Raw genomic sequence first — 26438 nt, 5'->3', positions numbered from 1 at the left:
GATTGAATTATTCTAATCATTTTCATATGTCATTTGTTTTCCCTATCCACAATTTTCTAGTTCATGGGGTACTGTAAATATATTCACCACAGTGTCATGAAATTAGTACAGAATTCTTCTGGAAAATTAATTTCAAATTCATTATTCTGAACTTTTACTCAGGAAGCCCTGATCTTAATACTTATGATTACTTAGTTGTGGAATTTAAACATATAATTGCAATCTGTGTACATATTGAAAATAGCTCAGGATATGGAAGCTGAATAAAAATCACAAACTTTTTTATTTTTAAAAGCACCATTCTACAAATAATTTGAAAAGAGCAAATTCATTTATGTAAATCACACCCTAACAGACAATTCTCAGGCAGAAAATGCAAACATTCATTGACTAAATTATTAATTATGAATTTTTCACCTGTCTGTGTTCTCCTCCTCACATCAAGTGAAACAACAGACTAAGCAAACATTTCAGATGTCTGAATTCAATAAATGCTTCAGTTTCCAACTCTTTTGCACTGAACCGTATCTTTCTTATCTCAGATGGGATTTTAGATTCTTGTTTGAACCCATCTTGGATAGGTTCAATGGCAGATATCAGTACCCACTTCCAGTGCTCATCTCTTACTGAGAAACATGCAACACCCAAAGCACACACAGAAAAAAAAAAAAAAAAAAAAAAAAAAAAAAAAAGAGAAAAAACAAAACAAAACAAAACAAAACCCAAAACCCCTTATGATACATTAAATTGTGAAATACACCACTTCTGTTGCACAGAATATAAAATTATCTCCTTGCCATAACTATATTCAGTGACAGAAAAACCTTATTAAAATAGAAAGATAACACAGTATAGACATGTACCACTATATATACCATCTAAAGGGTTCTGGCGTGGATTAAAAAGAGTGTGGCCAGCAGGTCAAGGGAGGTCATCCTCCCCCTTTACTTTGCCCTGGTGAGGTCACATCTGGAGTACTGTGACCAGTTCTGGGGTCCCCAGCTCAAGAAGGGCAGAGAACTACTGAAGAGGGTCTAGCAGAGGGCTACAAAGATGGTCAAGGGAATGGTGCACTTCTATTATGAGGAAGGTCTGAGAAACCCGGGTCTGTTTAGCCTGGAGAAGACTGAGAGGGGATCTCATGCATGAATGCTTATAAATATCTAAAGGGTGGGGCAAGAGGATGGGGCCAGACTCTTTTCAGTGGTGCCCAGCAACAGGATACAGGGCAACAGGCACAAACTAGAACACAGGAAATTCTGTCTCAACATGAGGAAAAACTTCTTTACTTCGAGGGTGCTAGAGCACTGGAACAGGCTGCCCAAAGAGGTTGAGTCTCCTTTGGAGAAATTCAAAACCTGCCTCGATGCATTCCTGTGCAATCTGTTCTAGATGAACCTGCTTTGGCACTAGGGTTGGACTCAATGATCTCTAAAGGTCCCTTCCAAGCCCTACTATTCTGTGAAAAACTGATTTGCATCTTTTTAATATATATCACAAACTATTTATACCTGGTTCGCTGTAATTATGCTAATGGTGAAATAAGGAACAAAATATAAATACAAAAACTACAAAAGCTTATGTAGTATCATTCTGCGTACTCTATAAAAAGAAATATTTTCGATATTTACCTTAATAGCACACAAACTTTTAAAGGTGAAAGTCTTTAAATTATCATCTTAAGCTAGCATGACCAGCTGATTTGTTCATGTGCCATTATATGTACCATCTCTCACTTTCAGATCCTGAGAGCCCTTAATGTAATTGAATATCATCAGAAAATTTACTTGTGGCCTGCACAGATTTTGATAATCATTTTTCTCTGCTTTCTTCCTGATTCCCATCCTTCTTATCAGTGGCTTTTGTGTTTGTGTATTAGATTTGTATATCTAATGTTTTAGATGATAGTAATGCCATGACTGCTCCTATTGTTATTTTAACAAACCTTCCTCAAATAAAACATTATGAGGACGAGACATTTTCATGCCAATGATCCATTTTAGAATTTTGGGCTACACATTCAGTTTCCTTATTATTTATTATTATTATTATTATTTATATTTTTATTATTTATAACACACACTCTGTACAAGATGCAGAGGATTTTTGATCTACATGATAAAGTAAAACACAGTTTGATTGCCTTTTATGCTACTATCCTTTGCCAGGAAGAATTTAAATATTTAAAGATGCAAATATTTTTTTTAACTACTTTAAACATACTGGTGCACTTTGGAGTTTTTTACATGTAAATTATGCAATCTGACAAAGTCTGATTTTCTCTTTGTGGATGTACCAGAATGACAGAAGTGTACCAGAATGTACCATAATGACAAAGGCAGCTAAGTTGTTATATGTCCTTGAGTTACATATTTGAGTCAAGTAGTTAAAACAGTTCTGTTGGGTGTTTTTTGGCGGAAACTGCAAGATAAGTGAATGATGAACAAGCTACGACAAATACAGGTACACCAGAACCAACTGCGTTGAAGTCACCACCATTTGCCTTACTTTAATTCATAGGTAAACAGGTTCTTTATTTTCTGTGAGTAGCAACAGAAAAAGTGACACACCAGTCTACGTACTGAAGTCACAACATTTGGAATCTGTACCTAAGGAAAACATAAGGGTGGCATACCCATTTAAATTATCTATGCCTTGGGCTGTAGAAGGAATCAATAGAAAATTGCTTCAGATCAAAGAAGTGATTAACAGAAGGCCAGCCAAGTAACAAACGGATTCAGCCTTTTGCTTTTACAGTAAAGCAGATCATGATCAAGAATGCTGACTCTGTTTTTTTCTCCAAGAGGGAGGATCATAGATTCTAGCAAACACATGAACCCCTGAGACAGAAGAAGAGCCACCAGCCTCAAGAAAACAGTGGAGCAACTCCACACTTTTGAATAGTATCATTTGATTATCACAGAATACTTGTAAATCAGTGTTCCTTAACCTGAAAGTTTCCATAATGGTGAGTCATTTTACGTCATGGGAAGTTTCCAGTATACTCTAACACTCCAAATCCTTTAAAGACAAAGTTGGGAATATGAGTAACAATGCATGCACAACAAATTATTCAACTTTCATTATATTTGATTACGTACCATCAGAATAGTACCTGTTATAGTGCAACTACTTCTATGCAAACTCTCAAGATTGAGAAAATTATGGTAAAAAAACCTTCCAGCTTTAACTTCAGCTAATATAAATAAAATGGAAAACAGACCTCGGAATTTAAATACACACACAAACATATACAGACATAAACATACTTCTATATTGCAAAGATTTACCTTTTAAAACATGGTCAGAATTTCCCCAAATCTTAGTTAAGGTTGTATAAATATTAGTTTTAATTCCTCTGCTTTGCATACAAATTTTAGAAAAAGGATTCAAGACAAATAAAACTGAAAATTGGATCATAGTTGTGGAATGGATGAATCAGTATTCTCTCAGGGGGAAAAAAAAAAAAAAAAGAAACCTACAAAAAAACACCAAACCAAAAAAACCCAAAACAAAATTGGAGGCTGAATTTTGGGGTATTTCCCCAGCTGTATCAGAGAAGAAGTGGTCAACTTTTAATTGAGAAGAAATTGTATTTCTTTTCTTCTTCAAATCTCCTGCTAATGGATGGCATTGTGATGCATTTCCCCATGAGCTATGTCACTCTTGATTTCACTGAAACTATCAGCCGTGGGAAACTTGTCATTCAAACTGTAAATTGCTCTCCTTCTTCCCCATTTTAACTTAATGTGTGAGAATATAATCTCTGTTACCTTTTTACTCTCCTTTTGAAATAAATATTTAATTAGTAATGCTAAGGAGAGAGTACCCAACATAAAAGCATTTGTGGTACAAACCCATGAAAGTAGTTAAAACTAGAAACTACACTAGTTAAAAAGATTAATATACATATCCCCAAACAGATAAAATAAACTCTCAATTGCAATATGAGATTCTTCATAAGTCAAATACAGGTGTTATGATGATGTCTAGAATACAAATTGGTAGGAAGAAGTAATAGCAGTACCACTATGAAAGGTAATATTTAAAGACATAAAAAATATTTTAACTCTTCTTGAACCAAAAATGAAGTTTACCATACTTTTTAATGATGTTTTACCATTTGCACCCTGAATTTTGAAAGAAAACAAGTGAAAATAATTGTCCTCTCCAGAGTAAAAATCTGACAGCTTAATATACAAACAGATTAGCAACCACTGCTCATTTTAGAGGTAAAAAAAAAAAGAATTATGCAAAAGGTTAGGCTTGGGAGATTGGGTTTTACTGCATCTGAAATTATACCCCAAGGAAAGAAAAAATAGAAATAGATTGAAGAACATACACATAAAGATGTGCAACTTTCCTTGTTCAAACAGATTCACATTTATGGTAACATTAAAGAAAATGTAAAATTGATTTTAATTAATTGCCTTCCAAGTTTAAACCAATCCTCTTCAAAAGGAAAGAGTTCTGTCAAAAAATATGTATTTTACCATTAATAACAACTATTTTATTTGAGAATTACATCTTGACAAGAACTGTACCAAATTTAAAAAAGATGTTAATCCTAGGAATTGCTCCCTGAAAAATCTTAACATACATATCAAGAAAAGCACAGGAAATACTTAGAGATAACTTTAAAAAAGGCAGTGATAGCCATGTCAGTGAGCAAAGAAATCAAAATAAGTGTGCAAATACATTTTTTTTTGTCAAACTAGGAAAAAAACAGCTAAAAATCCTATACCTAACTATACTTAACAATAACCTACAATGAGAGCTGTCCTAGTAACTGTAACGGAGTTAGTCTTTCAAAAGTATCTTTAGTAATTAAAGGATTTTAAATATTAAATAAACTCTACATGAAAGAGGAACTCCTTACAGGTATAAGATAGCAAGTAAGGCATACATTTCATTCATCAGTAAAATGTCAATGAGAAGACTGAGATCGAGGTATATTGCACGGTTAAAGATTATGGTCACCATGATTCTTTTTAAACCAATTCCTAACATGCAGAGAAGTGAAGACAAATCGTATTTAACAGACACAAAAGGGGAGAGAGGTTCATCTCACCTAACTTTAGAATATCTACATTCAAATTCATCACCAATAGGCTATGAAACTTTTATAGATAGAGGAGGGGTAAGATAGCTGTACATGATTCACTTCAACCTAACAAAGACATTTAAGGTCATAGGAACCAGCCTTAAAAAAGGCTAACCTTTCCACAGACTATAAAGAAAGTTTTTATAACTAGATCATTTGCAGATGCCTAGATAGTCGTCTTTGCATCTCAATTGTTATAAAAATTTTATAGTGAATGAAAAAACTGTGATCAGCTCCACTGATGACAGGAACTTCAGAACCATAAGTTAAGATAAGACATAAGGTGACATAGGCAATTCAAAACTAACTTCTGAAAAGGAAAGTAAAAAGTAGGGAGCTGTGAAATTGTACAGAAGATAAGTATATATTCTACTTAAATTTAGAAATAGTGCTTATAAAGTGCAAATCCTTACATACAGTGAAGAATTCTGAAATACTTATAGCAACACAGGGCCCTCAAAAATGGGCATCTTCTGTCTTTCTAATGCACAGTAGTAGTGAAAAAGAAAAAAAAAAAAATGTTACCTTTTTTACCTGGTAAGCAATAGGGCATAGTAATAGGGCAATGACTCAGTTAAAAAGAGGGTAGAAATAACACAGTAAATATCATAAAATGTGGGATATTCTTGCCTGAAATGAACTTGGGCACTTCATTTAAGAAGACTTAACATAACCAGATAACAGTCAGAGAAAATCTATAAAATAAATAGAGATTTAAGAGTTTCATTCCGAGACTACATCAATGCATTAGTTTAGAAAAGAGAAAGTATATTCCCCTAGAAGCAGAAGTCCTAAATAAAGATACATTAAAAAGATCAATAGACTATCCCTGAATTTGATGGTTTACATCCTTGAATCACTGCCTGCAAGCTATTCCTCCAATCTGCATTGCAATCATTAAAATAATCATTTTTTTTTATTAAGCTTGAGATAATGGTATTGAAGTCTTACTTTTCCCTTTCTACAGATCTAACAAACTCCTACTCCAATGTTTGTGTCAGCATTTAACAATTTTTTGGAACTTTTGTTTGATATTTTATTGGTGGGAATATTCAAGAAATAACTATCTATATAACTGTTTGCAATACCAATATGGGATTTCAGAGTCCTCACAAGCAGCTCTACCTCTCAGATTTGTTTTATCAGCCTGTGTGAAGATGGGCAAAGACAATATTGTAGCAGCTTATGCTCATTTAACATTTGGAAGATTGTTTTTCTTTTCTCACTCCCCACAGCCATATGGATTAGAAACTCATTTATTTCTCTTTGTTATGAAAACACAATCTGAAGCAGAAGTATGTAGCAAATTCAAAAAGCAGGATAATTATGCAACAAGTAAGCCACTGCATAATCTCATTATACCATAGATGGGGTTTGACAATAAGAATGACAAGAACATTTTGAATTAAAAGTCAACAAAATTAAAATGCATACAATGAAATGCATTTTAACATCATATTTAACTGCAGCAAGAAACAACTGAAGCCTTAAACTTACTAAAATTTAAAAATTAATCAGCTCTTTGTATGGACAGAATGATAGAAGTAACTTAACAGGATAAAAACATGGACCACAAGTATCAATATGCTTCCTTTAGCCCAACCTGCTAATCACTGGGGATCAAGGAAAGATGTAACTCTGGTCTAGAGCTGTGTCATTCAATTTTCCATGTGTATTTTAGACATCGTCTGTCTGGCATTGCATATTTTTTGGTCTCAATAAAATTCACATGAATAGAGGGTGATGAGCATAGCAAGGCTTATTAATTATTATTATTATTACTGTTAGCTACAAAGCTGATAGGAGATAAATGGGTTGGAACACCAGAAACTAGACTATGAATTAGATGACCAAAAATTGAATATAGCTTAGTATTTATTTGTTTTTAAATAAACTAGGATTTATTTGTTTATGATTTTGATTTCTTTGTGTTGCATCTTTTTATTTTTACAATCCGATTAAATGCTTCAAAAAACCCAAAGCAAGTATTATTTTTTCAACACACTGGGATCAATACTTTGGTAAAACAATTTTACCAAACATAGCAAGACAAAAGAGATTTTGCAGTACATTTTTAGTCCTCAGAATACCTCCTTGTCAGTTAATGGAGTAATCTAAGGCTGGATTTTAGATGTTTGTTTGCTTTTTACAGCCTTTTATCTTGCCCAAAGCTAAATTAGTTTGTATATCTAATTATTCAAACGCTTTCAGTACATTTTTTTTTATATTCCATTCCTTTGCTTATATTTGCAACAAAGTGCAGCACAAGTATTTTAAGTCTTCTGTGGAAACTTAATTCTCAATATTGAAAGAACATACCCAAATGCTTTCTTCTTGACGATACTGCTTCCAGTTTTGTCCACTATCACTAAACATCAGAATGTAGCTTGTTACCCAATCGGAGCTCCCGTAACCACCTTGAGTAGCAACAGCAGTAATCTCAGTTCTTTCACCAAGATCAATCTGAAGCCATTGATATTTATTGGACACAAGCGGAGACCAGCCACCAGCACCTTAAAAAAAAAAAAAAAAAAAACATTGAAATGTATTCCTAAAAGAAGCAAGTTAACACAAAACTTTTACATGTGCAAATGAATTAATTTGAGCAACCTGATCTAGTGAAAGATGTCCTTGTCTGAGGCAGGGGTTTGAAAACAGGTGATTTTTAAAGCTACTTTCCGAGTCAAACCATTCTATGATTCTATGATTCTAATTCAAGATATAGTTGCACCCAAACTGCCTTACTGTTATTTAGCAACTATTATAAAAATTGGTACAGATTACTTGATACAGGTAACCAATTATAACTATCAAAAGTCTTTACTTTATTCACTCCATTTTTTCTCTCTCTAACTTTTGTAATAAATTTTACAGAAGAATTCTTATCCAATTAGACAAAGCTCTTCAAGTCAAAAACTCAGAATTTTGTTCATTTTATACGCCTTATTTCATTTTATATGGACTAGTTCTCCTGAGGTTCCCTCTAACCTGAATGACCCTTTGACCGTGAATCCACCCCTGCCAGTAGCAAGCCCGTCACTGTCACCTACAAAACAGGTGAGATCTGTTTAAAAAAAAAAAAAAAGAAACCTACAAAAAAACACCAAACCAAAAAAACCCAAAACAAAATTGGAGGCTGAATTTTGGGGTATTTCCCCAGCTGTATCAGAGAAGAAGTGGTCAACTTTTAATTGAGAAGAAATTGTATTTCTTTTCTTCTTCAAATCTCCTGCTAATGGATGGCATTGTGATGCATTTCCCCATGAGCTATGTCACTCTTGATTTCACTGAAACTATCAGCCGTGGGAAACTTGTCATTCAAACTGTAAATTGCTCTCCTTCTTCCCCATTTTAACTTAATGTGTGAGAATATAATCTCTGTTACCTTTTTACTCTCCTTTTGAAATAAATATTTAATTAGTAATGCTAAGGAGAGAGTACCCAACATAAAAGCATTTGTGGTACAAACCCATGAAAGTAGTTAAAACTAGAAACTACACTAGTTAAAAAGATTAATATACATATCCCCAAACAGATAAAATAAACTCTCAATTGCAATATGAGATTCTTCATAAGTCAAATACAGGTGTTATGATGATGTCTAGAATACAAATTGGTAGGAAGAAGTAATAGCAGTACCACTATGAAAGGTAATATTTAAAGACATAAAAAATATTTTAACTCTTCTTGAACCAAAAATGAAGTTTACCATACTTTTTAATGATGTTTTACCATTTGCACCCTGAATTTTGAAAGAAAACAAGTGAAAATAATTGTCCTCTCCAGAGTAAAAATCTGACAGCTTAATATACAAACAGATTAGCAACCACTGCTCATTTTAGAGGTAAAAAAAAAAAGAATTATGCAAAAGGTTAGGCTTGGGAGATTGGGTTTTACTGCATCTGAAATTATACCCCAAGGAAAGAAAAAATAGAAATAGATTGAAGAACATACACATAAAGATGTGCAACTTTCCTTGTTCAAACAGATTCACATTTATGGTAACATTAAAGAAAATGTAAAATTGATTTTAATTAATTGCCTTCCAAGTTTAAACCAATCCTCTTCAAAAGGAAAGAGTTCTGTCAAAAAATATGTATTTTACCATTAATAACAACTATTTTATTTGAGAATTACATCTTGACAAGAACTGTACCAAATTTAAAAAAGATGTTAATCCTAGGAATTGCTCCCTGAAAAATCTTAACATACATATCAAGAAAAGCACAGGAAATACTTAGAGATAACTTTAAAAAAGGCAGTGATAGCCATGTCAGTGAGCAAAGAAATCAAAATAAGTGTGCAAATACATTTTTTTTTGTCAAACTAGGAAAAAAACAGCTAAAAATCCTATACCTAACTATACTTAACAATAACCTACAATGAGAGCTGTCCTAGTAACTGTAACGGAGTTAGTCTTTCAAAAGTATCTTTAGTAATTAAAGGATTTTAAATATTAAATAAACTCTACATGAAAGAGGAACTCCTTACAGGTATAAGATAGCAAGTAAGGCATACATTTCATTCATCAGTAAAATGTCAATGAGAAGACTGAGATCGAGGTATATTGCACGGTTAAAGATTATGGTCACCATGATTCTTTTTAAACCAATTCCTAACATGCAGAGAAGTGAAGACAAATCGTATTTAACAGACACAAAAGGGGAGAGAGGTTCATCTCACCTAACTTTAGAATATCTACATTCAAATTCATCACCAATAGGCTATGAAACTTTTATAGATAGAGGAGGGGTAAGATAGCTGTACATGATTCACTTCAACCTAACAAAGACATTTAAGGTCATAGGAACCAGCCTTAAAAAAGGCTAACCTTTCCACAGACTATAAAGAAAGTTTTTATAACTAGATCATTTGCAGATGCCTAGATAGTCGTCTTTGCATCTCAATTGTTATAAAAATTTTATAGTGAATGAAAAAACTGTGATCAGCTCCACTGATGACAGGAACTTCAGAACCATAAGTTAAGATAAGACATAAGGTGACATAGGCAATTCAAAACTAACTTCTGAAAAGGAAAGTAAAAAGTAGGGAGCTGTGAAATTGTACAGAAGATAAGTATATATTCTACTTAAATTTAGAAATAGTGCTTATAAAGTGCAAATCCTTACATACAGTGAAGAATTCTGAAATACTTATAGCAACACAGGGCCCTCAAAAATGGGCATCTTCTGTCTTTCTAATGCACAGTAGTAGTGAAAAAGAAAAAAAAAAAAATGTTACCTTTTTTACCTGGTAAGCAATAGGGCATAGTAATAGGGCAATGACTCAGTTAAAAAGAGGGTAGAAATAACACAGTAAATATCATAAAATGTGGGATATTCTTGCCTGAAATGAACTTGGGCACTTCATTTAAGAAGACTTAACATAACCAGATAACAGTCAGAGAAAATCTATAAAATAAATAGAGATTTAAGAGTTTCATTCCGAGACTACATCAATGCATTAGTTTAGAAAAGAGAAAGTATATTCCCCTAGAAGCAGAAGTCCTAAATAAAGATACATTAAAAAGATCAATAGACTATCCCTGAATTTGATGGTTTACATCCTTGAATCACTGCCTGCAAGCTATTCCTCCAATCTGCATTGCAATCATTAAAATAATCATTTTTTTTTATTAAGCTTGAGATAATGGTATTGAAGTCTTACTTTTCCCTTTCTACAGATCTAACAAACTCCTACTCCAATGTTTGTGTCAGCATTTAACAATTTTTTGGAACTTTTGTTTGATATTTTATTGGTGGGAATATTCAAGAAATAACTATCTATATAACTGTTTGCAATACCAATATGGGATTTCAGAGTCCTCACAAGCAGCTCTACCTCTCAGATTTGTTTTATCAGCCTGTGTGAAGATGGGCAAAGACAATATTGTAGCAGCTTATGCTCATTTAACATTTGGAAGATTGTTTTTCTTTTCTCACTCCCCACAGCCATATGGATTAGAAACTCATTTATTTCTCTTTGTTATGAAAACACAATCTGAAGCAGAAGTATGTAGCAAATTCAAAAAGCAGGATAATTATGCAACAAGTAAGCCACTGCATAATCTCATTATACCATAGATGGGGTTTGACAATAAGAATGACAAGAACATTTTGAATTAAAAGTCAACAAAATTAAAATGCATACAATGAAATGCATTTTAACATCATATTTAACTGCAGCAAGAAACAACTGAAGCCTTAAACTTACTAAAATTTAAAAATTAATCAGCTCTTTGTATGGACAGAATGATAGAAGTAACTTAACAGGATAAAAACATGGACCACAAGTATCAATATGCTTCCTTTAGCCCAACCTGCTAATCACTGGGGATCAAGGAAAGATGTAACTCTGGTCTAGAGCTGTGTCATTCAATTTTCCATGTGTATTTTAGACATCGTCTGTCTGGCATTGCATATTTTTTGGTCTCAATAAAATTCACATGAATAGAGGGTGATGAGCATAGCAAGGCTTATTAATTATTATTATTATTACTGTTAGCTACAAAGCTGATAGGAGATAAATGGGTTGGAACACCAGAAACTAGACTATGAATTAGATGACCAAAAATTGAATATAGCTTAGTATTTATTTGTTTTTAAATAAACTAGGATTTATTTGTTTATGATTTTGATTTCTTTGTGTTGCATCTTTTTATTTTTACAATCCGATTAAATGCTTCAAAAAACCCAAAGCAAGTATTATTTTTTCAACACACTGGGATCAATACTTTGGTAAAACAATTTTACCAAACATAGCAAGACAAAAGAGATTTTGCAGTACATTTTTAGTCCTCAGAATACCTCCTTGTCAGTTAATGGAGTAATCTAAGGCTGGATTTTAGATGTTTGTTTGCTTTTTACAGCCTTTTATCTTGCCCAAAGCTAAATTAGTTTGTATATCTAATTATTCAAACGCTTTCAGTACATTTTTTTTTATATTCCATTCCTTTGCTTATATTTGCAACAAAGTGCAGCACAAGTATTTTAAGTCTTCTGTGGAAACTTAATTCTCAATATTGAAAGAACATACCCAAATGCTTTCTTCTTGACGATACTGCTTCCAGTTTTGTCCACTATCACTAAACATCAGAATGTAGCTTGTTACCCAATCGGAGCTCCCGTAACCACCTTGAGTAGCAACAGCAGTAATCTCAGTTCTTTCACCAAGATCAATCTGAAGCCATTGATATTTATTGGACACAAGCGGAGACCAGCCACCAGCACCTTAAAAAAAAAAAAAAAGAAAAACATTGAAATGTATTCCTAAAAGAAGCAAGTTAACACAAAACTTTTACATGTGCAAATGAATTAATTTGAGCAACCTGATCTAGTGAAAGATGTCCTTGTCTGAGGCAGGGGTTTGAAAACAGGTGATTTTTAAAGCTACTTTCCGAGTCAAACCATTCTATGATTCTATGATTCTAATTCAAGATATAGTTGCACCCAAACTGCCTTACTGTTATTTAGCAACTATTATAAAAATTGGTACAGATTACTTGATACAGGTAACCAATTATAACTATCAAAAGTCTTTACTTTATTCACTCCATTTTTTCTCTCTCTAACTTTTGTAATAAATTTTACAGAAGAATTCTTATCCAATTAGACAAAGCTCTTCAAGTCAAAAACTCAGAATTTTGTTCATTTTATACGCCTTATTTCATTTTATATGGACTAGTTCTCCTGAGGTTCCCTCTAACCTGAATGACCCTGCATGATTCTGTTCTGTGAGGCCTGGATATACAGATTTGTATATGAAGCAATAAAGTACAGTTAGATGATAACTTTACACATCTCTTAAAGCAACCAACAAATTTGTAGGCAAAACAGTAAGAGAATATGAGGTATACATGTGCAGTTTCAATCAGGAAACAGGCCAGCTCACAAAGACAAAGCTTAACCCAAAACACATAGCTATATATAAAACTCCTGCAATATTGTAACCAATCAGAAAGACATGTCGAAATGAAGAAAGATATCATATCAATTCAGTTCTCCCTCATCTTCCTAAATTTGCCTTTAATTACTCAGGCTACTACCTTGTCTGCAAAGTTGGATGGAAAAAATCAAGAGTAGGTCTCAAACAATCTCATAAGAAAAAATGTTACTTTATGAAAATATTTTCAAAATTTGCAAGTATTCAGACACAGTTATTATCTGGTGGGTTTTAGTAGAGTATGGGGTGACAACAAAATGATAAAAGACCCACTTTGTAAGCACAGGTTTGGATCTAATTCAGAGAAACTCACACCATAAGAGGCACCTTGAAAAGTTCTTAAGGCATACAGGCACAGAACAAGGAGAACAGATATATCTAGTTCCCACAACAATCAATAAACACTGCATTATGTGGAAAGAAGCAACTGCAATCCAATCTTAGGTTGTATGGGCTTCAAGATGTACAATGTTTCATAAATAGTATATCACACATGGTTTAATTCTGTTCAGAGTCATAAGTCAAGTTCTAAACATTACCTCCTTTAGAAAAAAAGAAAAGCAAAAAGAATTATTACATAGGGATTTAAAACTGTCATTTAAAAATAAAATTGTGCGAAATCATCTAGGTGTTGATAAGCCACAAAACTTGAAGTTTATTCTCCAGAGCAAGGTAAATGGAAAGAGCTGAGAGAAATACTTAAAGCTCCACGTATGTAACAATTCCTTTGCCCGCAAATTTATTAACTAATTAAAATGTAACAGATCTAGAATTATAGGTGGAGTTAAAGACTGTGTATAATTATTTATTTATTTTTAGCTCTTTAAATCAGGATTTAGAACTTTATTTAAACACTTTGAGATATTTTGCCTTAACTTCCACTGACCTTCTCCTTTTGGAGTCATAGAATCATGTAGGTTGGAAGGGACCTGTAGGATCATCGGTTTAAGATCATCAAGTCTGACCATTAACTTGCCATTGTCAAGTTACCACTAAGCCATGTCCCTTAGCACTACATCTACACGTCTTTTAAATACCTCCAGGGACGGCCATTCCACCATTTGCCTGGGCAGCCTGTTCCAATGCACGACAACCCTTTGAGTGAAGAATTTTTTCCCCAATATCTATCCTAAACCTCCCCTGGTGCAACTTGAGGCCATTTCTTCTCATCCTGTCACTTGTTACTTGGGAGGAGAGACCAGCCCCCACCTCTCTACAACCTCCTTTCAAACAGTTGTAGAGAGCGACAAGGCCTCCCCTCAGCCTCCTTTTCTGCAGGCTAAACAACCCCAGTTCCCTCAGCCGCTCCTCATAAGACTTGTTCACCGGACCCCTCACCAGCTTTGTTGCCCTTCTCTGGACATGCTCCAGCACCTCAATGTCTTTCCTGTACTGAGGTAATTGAACTCCAGGCGTGGCCTCACCCAGTGCTGAGTACAGAGGTACTATCACTTCCCTAGTACCTGCTTACCACACTATTTCTAAGAAAAAACACAGTGTTGTTGGCCTTCTTGGCCACCTGGGCACACTGCTGGCTCATATTTAGGTGGCTGTGGACCAACACTCTCATGTTCTTTTCTGCCAGTGAACTTTCCAGCCACTCTTCCTCAAGCCTGTAGTGCTGCCTAGTGTTGCTGTGACCCAAGTGCAGAATCCAGCACAAAGCCTTGTTGAACTTCATACCATTGGCCACAGACCATCAATCCAGCCTGTCCAGATCCTTCTGCAGAGCCTTTCTGCCATCAGGCAGATCAACATTCCCGCCCAACACGGTGTCATCTGCAAACCCACTGAGGGTGCGTTCGATCCCCTGGTCCAGGTCATTGATAGACATATTAAACAAAACTGGTACCAGTACTGGGCCCTGGGGAACACCACTTGTGACCGGCCACCAGCTGGATTTAGCTCGATCCACCACACCTCTTTGGGCCCAGCCTTCTAGCCAGTTTTTCACCCAGTGAGGAGTATGCCTACCTAAGCCGTGAGCAGCCAGCTATCCAGGACAGTGCTGTGGGAAACAGTGTCAAAGGCTTTTCTAAAGTCTAGGTAAACAACATCCACAGCTTTTTTCTTTGTTTATTAGGTGGGTCAGCATGCCATAGAAGGAGATCAGATTAGTCAAGCAGGACCTGCCTTTCCTGAACCCATGCTGACTGGACCCGACTGCCTGCTTGTCCTGCCTGTGCCATGTAATGGCACCCAGGATGTTCTGCTCCATAACCTTCCCAGGCACTGAGGTCAGACTGACTGGTGTGTAGTTCCCTGGATCCTTCCTCTGGCCTGTCTTGTAGATGGGCATCACATTTGCTAACCTCCAGTGAACTGGGACCTCCCTGGTTAGCCAGAACTGCTGATAAATGATGGAAAGTGGCTTGGTGAGCACTTTTGCCAGCTTTCTTGGTACCCTTGAATGGATCCCATCTGGCCCTATAGACTTCTGTGTGTCTAAGTGGTGTAGCAGATCCCTCACCATTTCCCCTTGGATTATGGGTAGTTCATTCTGCTCCACACCCCTATCTAGTAGCTAAGGGGGCTGAGTCCTCAGGGGACTACTGGTCTTACTATTAAAGACTGAGGCAAAGAAGGCATTAAGTACCTCATCCTTTTCCTCATCCTTTGTCACTGTGTTTCCGCCCCCATCTGCCAAAGGATGGAGGTTCTTCTTAGTCCTCCTTCTATTAATAATGTATTTCTAGAAAACTTTTTTGCTGTCCTTATCATCAGAAGCCCGGTTAATTTCTAGTTGGGCATTGGCCCTTCTAATTGTCTGTCTGCATAGCCTCACTACATCTTTGTCGTCCTGAGTTGCCTTCCCCTTTTCCCAAAGGCCGTAAATTCTCCTTTTATTCCTGATTTGCAACCATAGCCCTCTGTTCAGCCAGGCCGGTCTTTTTCCCCAACAGCTTATTTTTTGGCACATAAGGATGGCCTGCTCCTGCTCCTTTAAGAATTCCTTCTTGAAAAACGCTCATTCTTCCTGGACTCTTTTGCCCTTGAGGACTGCCTCCCAAGGGACTCTGTCAACCAGGCTTCTGAAAAGACCAAAGTCTGCCCTCTGGAAGTCCAAGGTAGCAGTTCTACTGACTGCCTTCCTTGCTTCTCCAAGAATCAAAAAGTCTATCATTTCATGATCACTATGCCCAAGATGGCCTCCCGCTGTTACATCCCCCACAAGTTCTTCTCTGTTTACAAACAACAAGTCCAGCAGGACACCTTCGCTAGTCAGCTCCCTCACCAGCTGTGTCAGGAAGTTATCCTCAACACACTCCAGGAACCTCCTAGACTGTTCCCTCTCTGGTGTATTGTATTCTCAGCAGATATCTGGTAAATTGAAGTCCCCTATGAGGACAAGGGCTCATGATCTTGAGACTTCTCTGACCTGTTCATAAAATATTTCATCTGCCTTTTCATCCTGGTTGCACAGTCTGTAACAGACTCCCACCATGATATCTGCTTTGTTGGCCCTCCCCCTGATTCTTACCCATAAACACTCATCCCAATTGTCACTATCTTTTAGTTCTAGACATTCATAACACTCCTTAACATACAGGGCCATCCTACCACCTCTCCTACTTTGTCTATCCCTTCTGAAGAGTTTGTGGCCATCCATTGAAGCACTCCGGTCATGTGAGTCATCCCACCACATTTCTGTGATGGTGACTACATCATAGTTTTCCTACTGCACAATGGCTTCCAGGTCCTCCTGTTTGTTATCCATGCTGCATGCATTAACATAGAAGCATTTCAGTTGGGCTATTGGTCTCACCACCTTTTTACCAGGAAAAGCCCTAATTCCTACCTGACGACTCCCAGACATGACTGAAATTTCTAACCCGTCAATGACCCTTACATATCTGCTGCTGCATGAATCTCCAACCCCTACATTTACTGAGTCAGCAGACCGAGGGACCTCACTAGCAACCTGTCCCACAGACATTGGCACATCATCCCCAGGTTTACCTCTAAAGATCCTGGTTTCATCCCCTTCTCCCTTCAAATATAGTTTAAAGGCCTTTCAATGAGCCCTGCCAACTCCTCCCTTTTATTAATTTCTTCATAAGAGGAGAGATGAAATCCAGGATATACCTATAACATTTTCTACACATGAATTTTCTGTGGTTTCTTTACAAACCTGTTTGTCATGGAAACTGCAGCTGAGTGGGGATTTGAATTTTCACTTGATCATCGTTAGTGATATAGTTCTTTAGCAAACTAATTTAAAAACAACTACAGTTAGTCTCTGCAGTGACTTAAAGGCAACCTTTGTATCTCACTCATGCCCTTTCCCAATAAATTTTGAATAATTTTTCAAAAAGGTTATAAGAAAACAATTCCAAAGGAATATTCAAATCATATAACTCAAAAAAAACCCTAAATGTTTGCACAAGCAAGTTGCTGAAATGGGAAAAAAATAGCAGTTTCTGAAAACAATTTCCTTCAAAATTTGAACTGCCTCTAATAAAAGTGAGTTCTTACACAGAATACATTCTTCCTTAAATGAACACTTAACTGACTACATCTAACAGAAGAAATACACATACATATCTGAAATTGAAGATGGAGAAGAAGAAGCAAAGAGCATTTGCCTAAGATAGGTATTCAGTAGATAGGTATTCAGTAAAAACAAGTATAATGTAAAAGTGGCATTCTGCACTTAAAGGAGGGAAAAGTAATTACATAGACTTCGTAATGTCAGTCTGTTTTCTTTGAGAGTGTGTGTGTGAGGAGTGGTGGTCAGTAATTAAATTTAATTTCCTACGTGGCTTATTCTACTGCCCAAATCCACAGGTTAAGTTAAATGATATAAAAACAGATTTAGAAAAGTCTATTCTTATCTATTATTACTGGAATTAACCAAGTGAGTATTTATTACATTTAGAACAGAAAATAACAACATACCAATGAAAACGCACCCGCTTCCTGATGTAGCCTAATATAGCAAGGTCAGTCATGTTTACTTACATTTTCTTAATTAAAAGGATATCACTGGGTGAAAAAGTGTCTATTTCATTAAAATAAAAGGTTTGACTTTTGTTCCATGTTTATTATCTATTTCTTGTGCTGTAATAATCTATTATTCTTTAAGAAGACTCTATTCTACTAGTACTTCAAAGTCCTGGCTAGAAATTCTTCATACTCAGCAACAACATAAACCCATAAACACATTTAAAGATAGTTATAAAAGAGTTGGTGAAATTCACTAAAGAAAAAAGAAAAAAAAAAAAGAAAAAAAATAAAAAAAATCAAGATTTCAGGTGTGCTTCATTTTGCACTGAGCGCAAATGAAATTTTTTTTCTATTCTTTGACCCCGCCCTACTCCCCCCCTCCAAAGCACGAAGATAACCAACCATAACAACAGATCTGGATAAAATAGTAACAATATTGCTGTAGTCCTCAGTGAGAGCATGTGAGTCTCCTTTCAATACGTCTTTTTCATTATCTCATTTTTGCTGATTTTTGTAAAACAGTATCAGTGTCCTAAGGGCACTGAAAGGATTTACTTGCCCTGCCCAGGATCCCATGGGGCCTCCCGCTATGGCCTGATCATTGATCATTGGCTTAGGACCAAGCCCGTCCTGCTCCCTGACACACACCTTCAATGTTTTCACTTAGTTGCTGAAATGGAAGATCCTTATTACACAACTCCTCACCAAATGTTTTATATGGTATTGTACCTTATGTGACAAACATATTTTTAATAATGTATTTGTTACCACAAAAACAAGACTGCAAAACAGAACCTACCACAAGTTTGTTCTCTGGGAAGGTGCCGCTGAGGTGTCCAAGTTTTCTCAAGCAGCACTGTCAGAGAAATGTGGCCCATTCAACCTCTCCCCTGAAAGCAGGCACATGCACAACAAGCATATTTCCAGGTAAAACACAAGTTCTAAAAATTATTAACGCAAGATAAATATGACACTAAATTTAAGACCATCTCTAAACTAGGAAAAATCGCTCATCCTCCTTTCAGGTAAATTTAGTTCTTCAGGAAAGTCTCCTCTTTCCTGTTGAGGAGTTTTGCCCTCGAAATTCCCATGTAGCAGACCCCATTTGCACTACACTTTTCTGAACACAGCCTCTCCTGCCATGTCCCACCCCTTTCTACCTATGCTGGTAAGACTTACCCAGTGCCAACAGATGTTAAGAGTATGGCACACAACCCAGCAGTGTTTCTCCCTGCAAGGAAGGTAACAGGGCAGCATTTGGGGCAGGTTTGCTGGGTCCCTTGGTTTGACAGTGCATCATGATACTGCTTCCAACCCACCAGCTGTAGCTGACAGCCATGGCCATGCCATCTTGCATTGTGGAAATCAACAAATGAAAAAAACAATTCACTATCCCGGCTGCTCTCCATGAATGATGTATATCCTGCACTAAAATGAGAGGCCAAGTAGCCTCTTGGGGCTGAAGCTGGGCTGTGGTGAGGTAGGGCTGAAGAGCCAAAAGACATATTCCTTCAGAGCCAATAAACCAGACAGAACACTAGTGGGATTATGGAAGCTATACAAAATGGCAAATCAGTGTGAATACAGAAAAAAACTCCAGTAAATTTATTTGGTCCATAATTATTGTTAAGTGTCAACACGTGGATTATCATTTCCTAAGTCATACAACTTCCTAGTAATGACAATTGAAACCTGGAGTCAATTGCAATACCTTCATGAAAAACCTCAGTTTTCCATTAAAACTACAACATGATTTTCTGTCTTCAAAAATCTTTATTTTCCATGAAAAAAGCAAATAGCTTTTTCTGTTGTTTTGTTTATTTTTCAGGACTGCACAAGATCTACAAATACTGATCAAATCATGCACTTAATGAAAAAATCATCTGCTCCCTCAATTTAAGCACGGTCCTGAGTATTTACTGGGAGATCCATCCTTTGAAACTTTCCCAATTTAGCTAAGCTAAAATTAAATCACTGGTAAACCTCACATGTTCACAATTACTTTCTATGAAGACTCCACTAATATTCCACATGCTCTACCTTAAAAAAGAGGAGATCAAACAAGATTTTCCTTAAAATTACTTCTCTGGGAAGAGTAAGCCATACTATATCTTCTGTGATCTCAGTGCACCTTAACTGCTCTGTTGCAGCCTTCACAGCCTTATCTTTATGTCCATGCTGTTTCACCTTTTAATGGCTGTGCAGAGCAGCATGGCAGCATTAGGCAAGTAAGAATACTTTGTGAACAGCCAGCCCAGGAGGTTAGACAAGGGACTTTGCACCCACAATCTGGGCAGTCCACAACCATAGCATATAATGGATCTGTGGCACACACCACACATGACCAGTTAACTTTCACTACCAGATCCTCGGGTCATACACTAGCACTTCCAGGCACAGAATCATCCTGCAGTGGCATGGTATCCAAAGCCTTCTCAGAATACTGTGTCACTATGGTAAGTTTGGTGACAATTTTGAACTTTTCAATTAAAAGGAAGGGTTGTATTGTAGTCAACAGGAGAAGTCAGGCAGAGTGCACTGAGAACTTAAGTTGTAAATCCCATCTGCAAAAAACATTTTCACTTGGCATCTGCAGAGACAGAGCAAGTTAGAAATATATAAACAAAAAATTATTGAAAAGCCAAGCCTCTGTTATGGCAACACTACCTGCTGCCAGCTGAGGGAGATACTTCTGCCTTTAGTACCACATTTTTCAGAAGTTTTTGTAAGGCAGGCCACCAGGTAGCCTATCCCCCCTTATCATACTGCACTGTATCCCATGTAAAGAAGAGAAAAAGGCACAGATACACTGGCTTCTAAAGCCAGGGATAGTTGATTTGAGGTATTACAATAACAACGCAGTCCCAGAAGCCCTCTGTCAGTGCTCTACTGACCAAAGCCACATAAGACCCATATAGAATAGCTACATAGCAGAAGCAGCAAGATGTCTCCAACAGCCTGTGTGAAGCCACAGCCTGGCCTGGATCACCATTCAGCAGCTGCAAAATGTTTTCTGCAGCACTGCACTGTGGGGACTGAGGCAAAAGATGGGTTAAATGTGATAGAACTAATAGGCCATAAGCCATGGGAGGAATAAGCAGCTGCAGCACTGTTTTGGCAGACAAGGAAGTTGTGTGAAGCAACTCCCTAGATAAGGAGGTGCTGCTCACAGGGAAGAGAGATTCCCTTTTTGGTGGGAACGTGATCTTTTAGAGTATGCGATGGTGTAAATAAGTAAAATAGAAAATTACTGGCCTTGGTAGAAAAGTATATAAAGATCCCACTTGCTTAATAAAGCTGATTTCGATCCTGCATATCAGAGTCTGTGTCTTTCAATCCACCACAACACTACTCTGGTGCACATGATGCTCTCATCTGACAAAGGCTCTTCCGGAGCTCTCCTGTCTGACTGCCCAGCATCCGTCTGTCCTCCAGGCATCTGACTGCTATCTGCAGCATCACAGAGATTAAATATTTGCCCAGTCCTGCAGGAAACACTATTAGAACATGTTAGTGCCTTACGCAGCACTTTATAGTCTTTTCTGCAGTGTGTCCTATCCTTGCAGCAGGATTAATTGTAGTGGTTGGCAGAATCTCTTTTGTTGTAGCATACATCTGGGCACGGTAATGCATAGAAGTTGGGGGCATAACAAAAGTCAAAAGGATCTTGTTGGAAACCAGAAAGGCTTGTCAGATGCTACATGGTGTGGATGCTTATAGGGAGATCTGGAGAGGTTATCAAAATCTCTGTGGAGATACAGATACTGTCTACATTAATCAAGACTGTGCCAAAATGTTTAAATGCATAGGGCTAAACTAAGATTTATAGGATGAACATAACTTTGTCATCCCTGAAAATCGTCTAAATGATTGACTTTGCATTCTTCACCTTAATTCTCTAATTTTTCTTTTTGCCACTGTCATTTATGTAAAGCATACCTTTTCTTCAGTTACCTTTCACTGTATTTTTTAACATCCATTGATGCAACATCTTTCCTTGTGAGCTAACAGCAAATCATAAAAATAAGCAACACAAGCAACACAACCTGTATCTACAGATACTTTTTTTTGAACTTCATCTCAAGAGGTGTTTAACCCTCTTTATTTTCTACTGTCTCTTGCCAATATTGACATTAGTTGTGTACACCATACAAAAAATCTACATTCAGGCTGCAAAAGCATGCAAGTTTCATGCTTGATTTCTGCTAAAAAAACCCAATCATTACACAGCTCTTTTTTGTGAAGAACATGATGACTTGAAGTTGAACACACAGATAAAAAAATAAACCTTCTGATTCTATTTATCATTAGTTCTTCCTATTTTAATTGCTTTTTTAAATGTAAATGTTTGAAAAAAATGCTTGTATGTATACAGAGTAATTCTCTTTGAAGTACATTAATTTACTAAACAAATCTAGCAACCTCATACTTTTCCTGAAGGTTACTCTCTTTCTTAACTCATGAATCTCTGTGTTTCAACCCCATTTTAGTAGCAACTTGCCAGCTTGCCTTGATGTCTGACAAGTTAATGGAGTGTCTATGGTTACTGGGAGGCTGGTTTTGCCCAGCTTAGCAGCAATTAAATCAAAATTTAAAGTTTCCATCAATTACTTGTACATACTAATTGATAAATAAATTCCTTCATTTTATGTAATATTCATAAATAAACTGAGTATTAAATGATGGGAAAATTTCCTAAGCATTTGATATTTTTAATGCACTAGAATTGATTGATTTGTGCTAGATTTAAAATCTAAGCAATCATGCATGTTTCATATATTATTGAACTAAATTTTGCCTTATGAACATTCATCATTTTTTATTTCCGTTTCTACAATGTTATAACATTCATTTTCAATTCAGTTAAGTGATAATATATTGGGGTTTCCTCATACCCTACCTCCAAGTAATGCACGATGCTTTTTTTTGCAGATGTTAAACAAGGACGTGTTATTCATTAACACAATCAGCTTACAATTTCATCAATAATTTCTTAGTCATTTCAGTTGCTACATTATAAACAAGTTTATAGTCCTGTAATCTAATATAGACACTAAATTTACAGGAGAAGACTTGCTTTCCTTCAGATTGCCTACATTTCTAGAAGAATTTCATTCTTATGCACTTCACATAAAGTTTAAATTCTATGAGATTGTTTTCCTTGCTTCTGGAGGTTAAATATCTGCTGACTTACCCCATGCCTACCAATATAAATACATTACAATGCTGAATGGGTATTATTTCTTTATCCGGTCTCCTGTCTGCTAGGATATGTGTTTTAAGGGCATGCATTTTCATAATTCTTTAGCTTCACAAGGGTGACGATACCATTATCACTAACACATTGAAAATAGAAAAACAGCCACAAAAGAGCAAAACTAAAAATGATTGAGGAAAAGGCCCAAAGCCTCAAATCCATGACAGAAAATACCTGAGTATTCTTACAGTGCATTTGGAGGGTTATATCAGGTTTAAAACTTAACCTTTCTGGCAGGCAATTTGTTAGGTTATGCTTAAGCTTCCCAAACTGGCTCTCTGTAGATGTCAGGCTGTCAGGCTCCTTTTGCTTCATTTTAAAAGCTCTGAACTACAGAGAATAGAAACTGTTATAAAGATTCACACTTTATATGAGCAGCACCCCACAATCTGTTTATCCTGCTCTGTGACTACAGTTGCTCATGTTGTTATATAAACCACAATACAATTCACACTCATGTGTGTTCACACCAGCTTATTCACATGCAGTTCATTTTAACATTTAGCCAGTATCACCACTTATATCAATTTCAAATTCAGTCTAATTTTTGCATATTTAATGGTAATAACTGCAAGCAATGCATATAAGTAAAAATCCGGATTTAAGCTAACACACATCGTAAAGAATGCTTTCCTTTGATTAACCAAGCTGTGTATTTCCCATATGGATCATTTAACAGAAGCTGATTTTAATCTGAAGTCAATAAAGTTGCACCAGGGATAAATTTGGCTGCACATATTACAAAACAGATTTTCTACATGTTAGTAATTGGCAACTGAGATTTCCTAGGCTTAGAAAAGTTAAATGAAGTGTTTTATAGCATTAAAAAAACCCCTAAAATACCAAAATATAACATTATTTCCTTTCTTAAGCTGAAAAGCAAGGCATGCCCTTTCACAAATGGAGAATTACAAAACTGTAGGCTTACATTTATATAAACAATGCAAGGGTTTTGTTCTCTAAAATTTTATTGACTGATGACAGCCATGGGGGGTGGGGTAATATCTGAAAAACAGGGTTGATGGATTGCTACGAGGTGAAAAACCTCTTGGCCCCTTAGAAAAGTCTCTTGAGTAACAGAACTAGGGAAGAGGATGATTACTAGGATTGAACCTTTGTCCTCTAAATTTTAGTTCTCCTGTGCTTGAATAAGGCAATCCAAGAAACAGAGCTCATGTAATTAGAAACTCCCATTTACACACTAACAAAGAGGAAGAAAAGTAATTATCAGGAAGAACCTAAACAGCCAAAGATGCCAAACAGTGTAAAACTTGGGAAAAAACAAACAAACGAACAAACGCAAAAAACATTGCCAGTTTGTCAGAAAGACTATGCAAAAGCTATCACAGCAATGTTGTTTTGAGTCAAACCTCAGTCACAAAAGACATGAATGTAAGCATCAAAATTTGAAACCATGGATAAACTGAGGCAAGTAAAACTGAGAAGAGGATGAGGGACCTTGATTCTGCCCCTCTAGTCTGCTCTGGTGACACCCCACCTAGAGTACGGCATCCAACTTTGGAGCACTCAGTACAGGAAAGATACGGACTGTTGGAGCAGGTCTAGAAGAAGGCCACAAAAATGATCAGAGGTATGGAGCACCTCTCCTATGAAGACAGGTTGAGAGAACTGGGGTTGTTCAGCCTGGAGAAGAAGGGGAGGCCTTATTGCGGTCTTTCTGTACTTAAAAGGGGCTTACATGAGAGATGGGAAAAAACTTTTTAGCAGGGCCTGATGCGATAAGGTAAGGGGTAATGGTTTTAAACAAAAGAAGGTAGATTTAGACTAGGTAGAAGGAAGGATTTTTTTACAATGAGGCTGGCAAAACATTGGAACAGGTTTCCCAGGGAGGTGGTAGATGCCCCATCGTTGGAAACATTGGAGGTCAGGTTGGACAGGACTCGTCTAGTTGAAGATGTTCCTGGCTCATTTCAGGAGGGCTGGACTAGGTGACCTTTAAAGGTCCCTTCCAACCCAAACTATTCTATGACTTTATGATTCTATGAACAAGAAATACGGGAGACAGAATGATCTTTTAACATAGAAGGAGACAGAGAGGGACTGCTAGTTCAGAAGCCAGGTCTGCAGCCACTGCTCCATATATTAAATTTTTGCATAGTATTTTTCAACCACGTTTGATAGTTGCGTTATCTTTTGCCTTTCATCTCCACAAAATGCTGTTGCTTCCCATGAGATTATTTTCAGGACCAAAAAGTCTTTCTCATACTGATGTATTACTTATATTTAAAATTATTGTACCAAACAACCAATCCTAACACCTAAAAAGGCAAAAGGGCATTCAGTGCAGTAAAGATCAGATCTTCAAAACCAATCATTATTGCCTGAAGAAAGGCCCATGTCTAACTGGTTCCAGACAGAACAATCTTGGTGTTTTCATCTCTGCAGTCTTCTCTCCCTCTTATTTTAAGCTGGTGAGTTTAGCAGATATATTGTGTTCAGCTAAATTGTAAGAACAAAGAAATACGTCTTTATTTAGAGATTACTATAAGAGTAGGCTTTGAATAGTTGGGGAATCTGACTTCTAGTAAGCAATTACTTTCTATATGAATGAGAAATATTACTAATTTGGAGGAGACTAAAAGTAGTTGTGACCTACTACTTTAACAGTGTATAAAAAGTCCCCATCACTGTCCTCCAGGACAGTGTCATGGTTCAGTACCCTTGCATAACAGGCTTCCATAGGAAACCACTCAACATCTTCATCACTTCCCATCAATTTTAGTAGTGTTTAAATAACATAAGTTGAATCTAGGAAATCAAGTACTAGCTGAAGATATCCTAAGCATTAAGAAGAACTCGGAAAACTAAGAAATACTCCTATCTCTATGCATAGACCCTTACACTTTTTTTGGTCTTATAACTTCTTATGTTACAAACTGACAGAGGTAGGTTAAGCTCAATATAGGTACTAAGCTCTCAATAACAGAAATACAGAATTAAATCTTGGACAGGTTTCATGCAATCAAAACAAGATTTCACCTTCAAAGAAGTCTTCTGAATGGTGCCGTCTTTTAGGAAAACAGTACTTATCTCCCTATATTACAACAAAATCTGATTTTGCTGGGCTATATAAGCTCTGAAGGTCTTGAGTACCACGCATTCTTTCATAACAGATGAGCCAAAATTTTCTGGATTGTTAGGGGAGCTCTTGGCCAGGTTTCAAAAAAG

The 26438-nt window shown here is 36.4% G+C and overlaps 1 protein-coding gene across 1 annotated transcript in view; it reads right to left on the bottom strand.

Annotated features, from left to right (window-relative positions):
- CNTNAP4 (contactin associated protein-like 4) overlaps positions 1 to 26438 on the bottom strand; it is a gene marked incomplete at its 5' end in the record, with an annotated part of 211049 nt that overhangs the window by 159824 nt on the left and 24787 nt on the right. The window contains one exon of the mRNA XM_009885846.1: positions 12140 to 12333. Within this exon, the coding sequence (XP_009884148.1) occupies positions 12140 to 12333 (194 nt within the window). The remainder of the gene's footprint in view (positions 1 to 12139; positions 12334 to 26438) is intronic.

This window comes from Charadrius vociferus, unplaced genomic scaffold (assembly GCF_000708025.1).
Source record: "Charadrius vociferus isolate BGI_N301 unplaced genomic scaffold, ASM70802v2 scaffold235, whole genome shotgun sequence".
In the NCBI taxonomy this organism is placed as follows: Eukaryota; Metazoa; Chordata; class Aves; order Charadriiformes; family Charadriidae; genus Charadrius; species Charadrius vociferus.
This window is presented reverse-complemented; position numbering and strand designations above follow the sequence as displayed.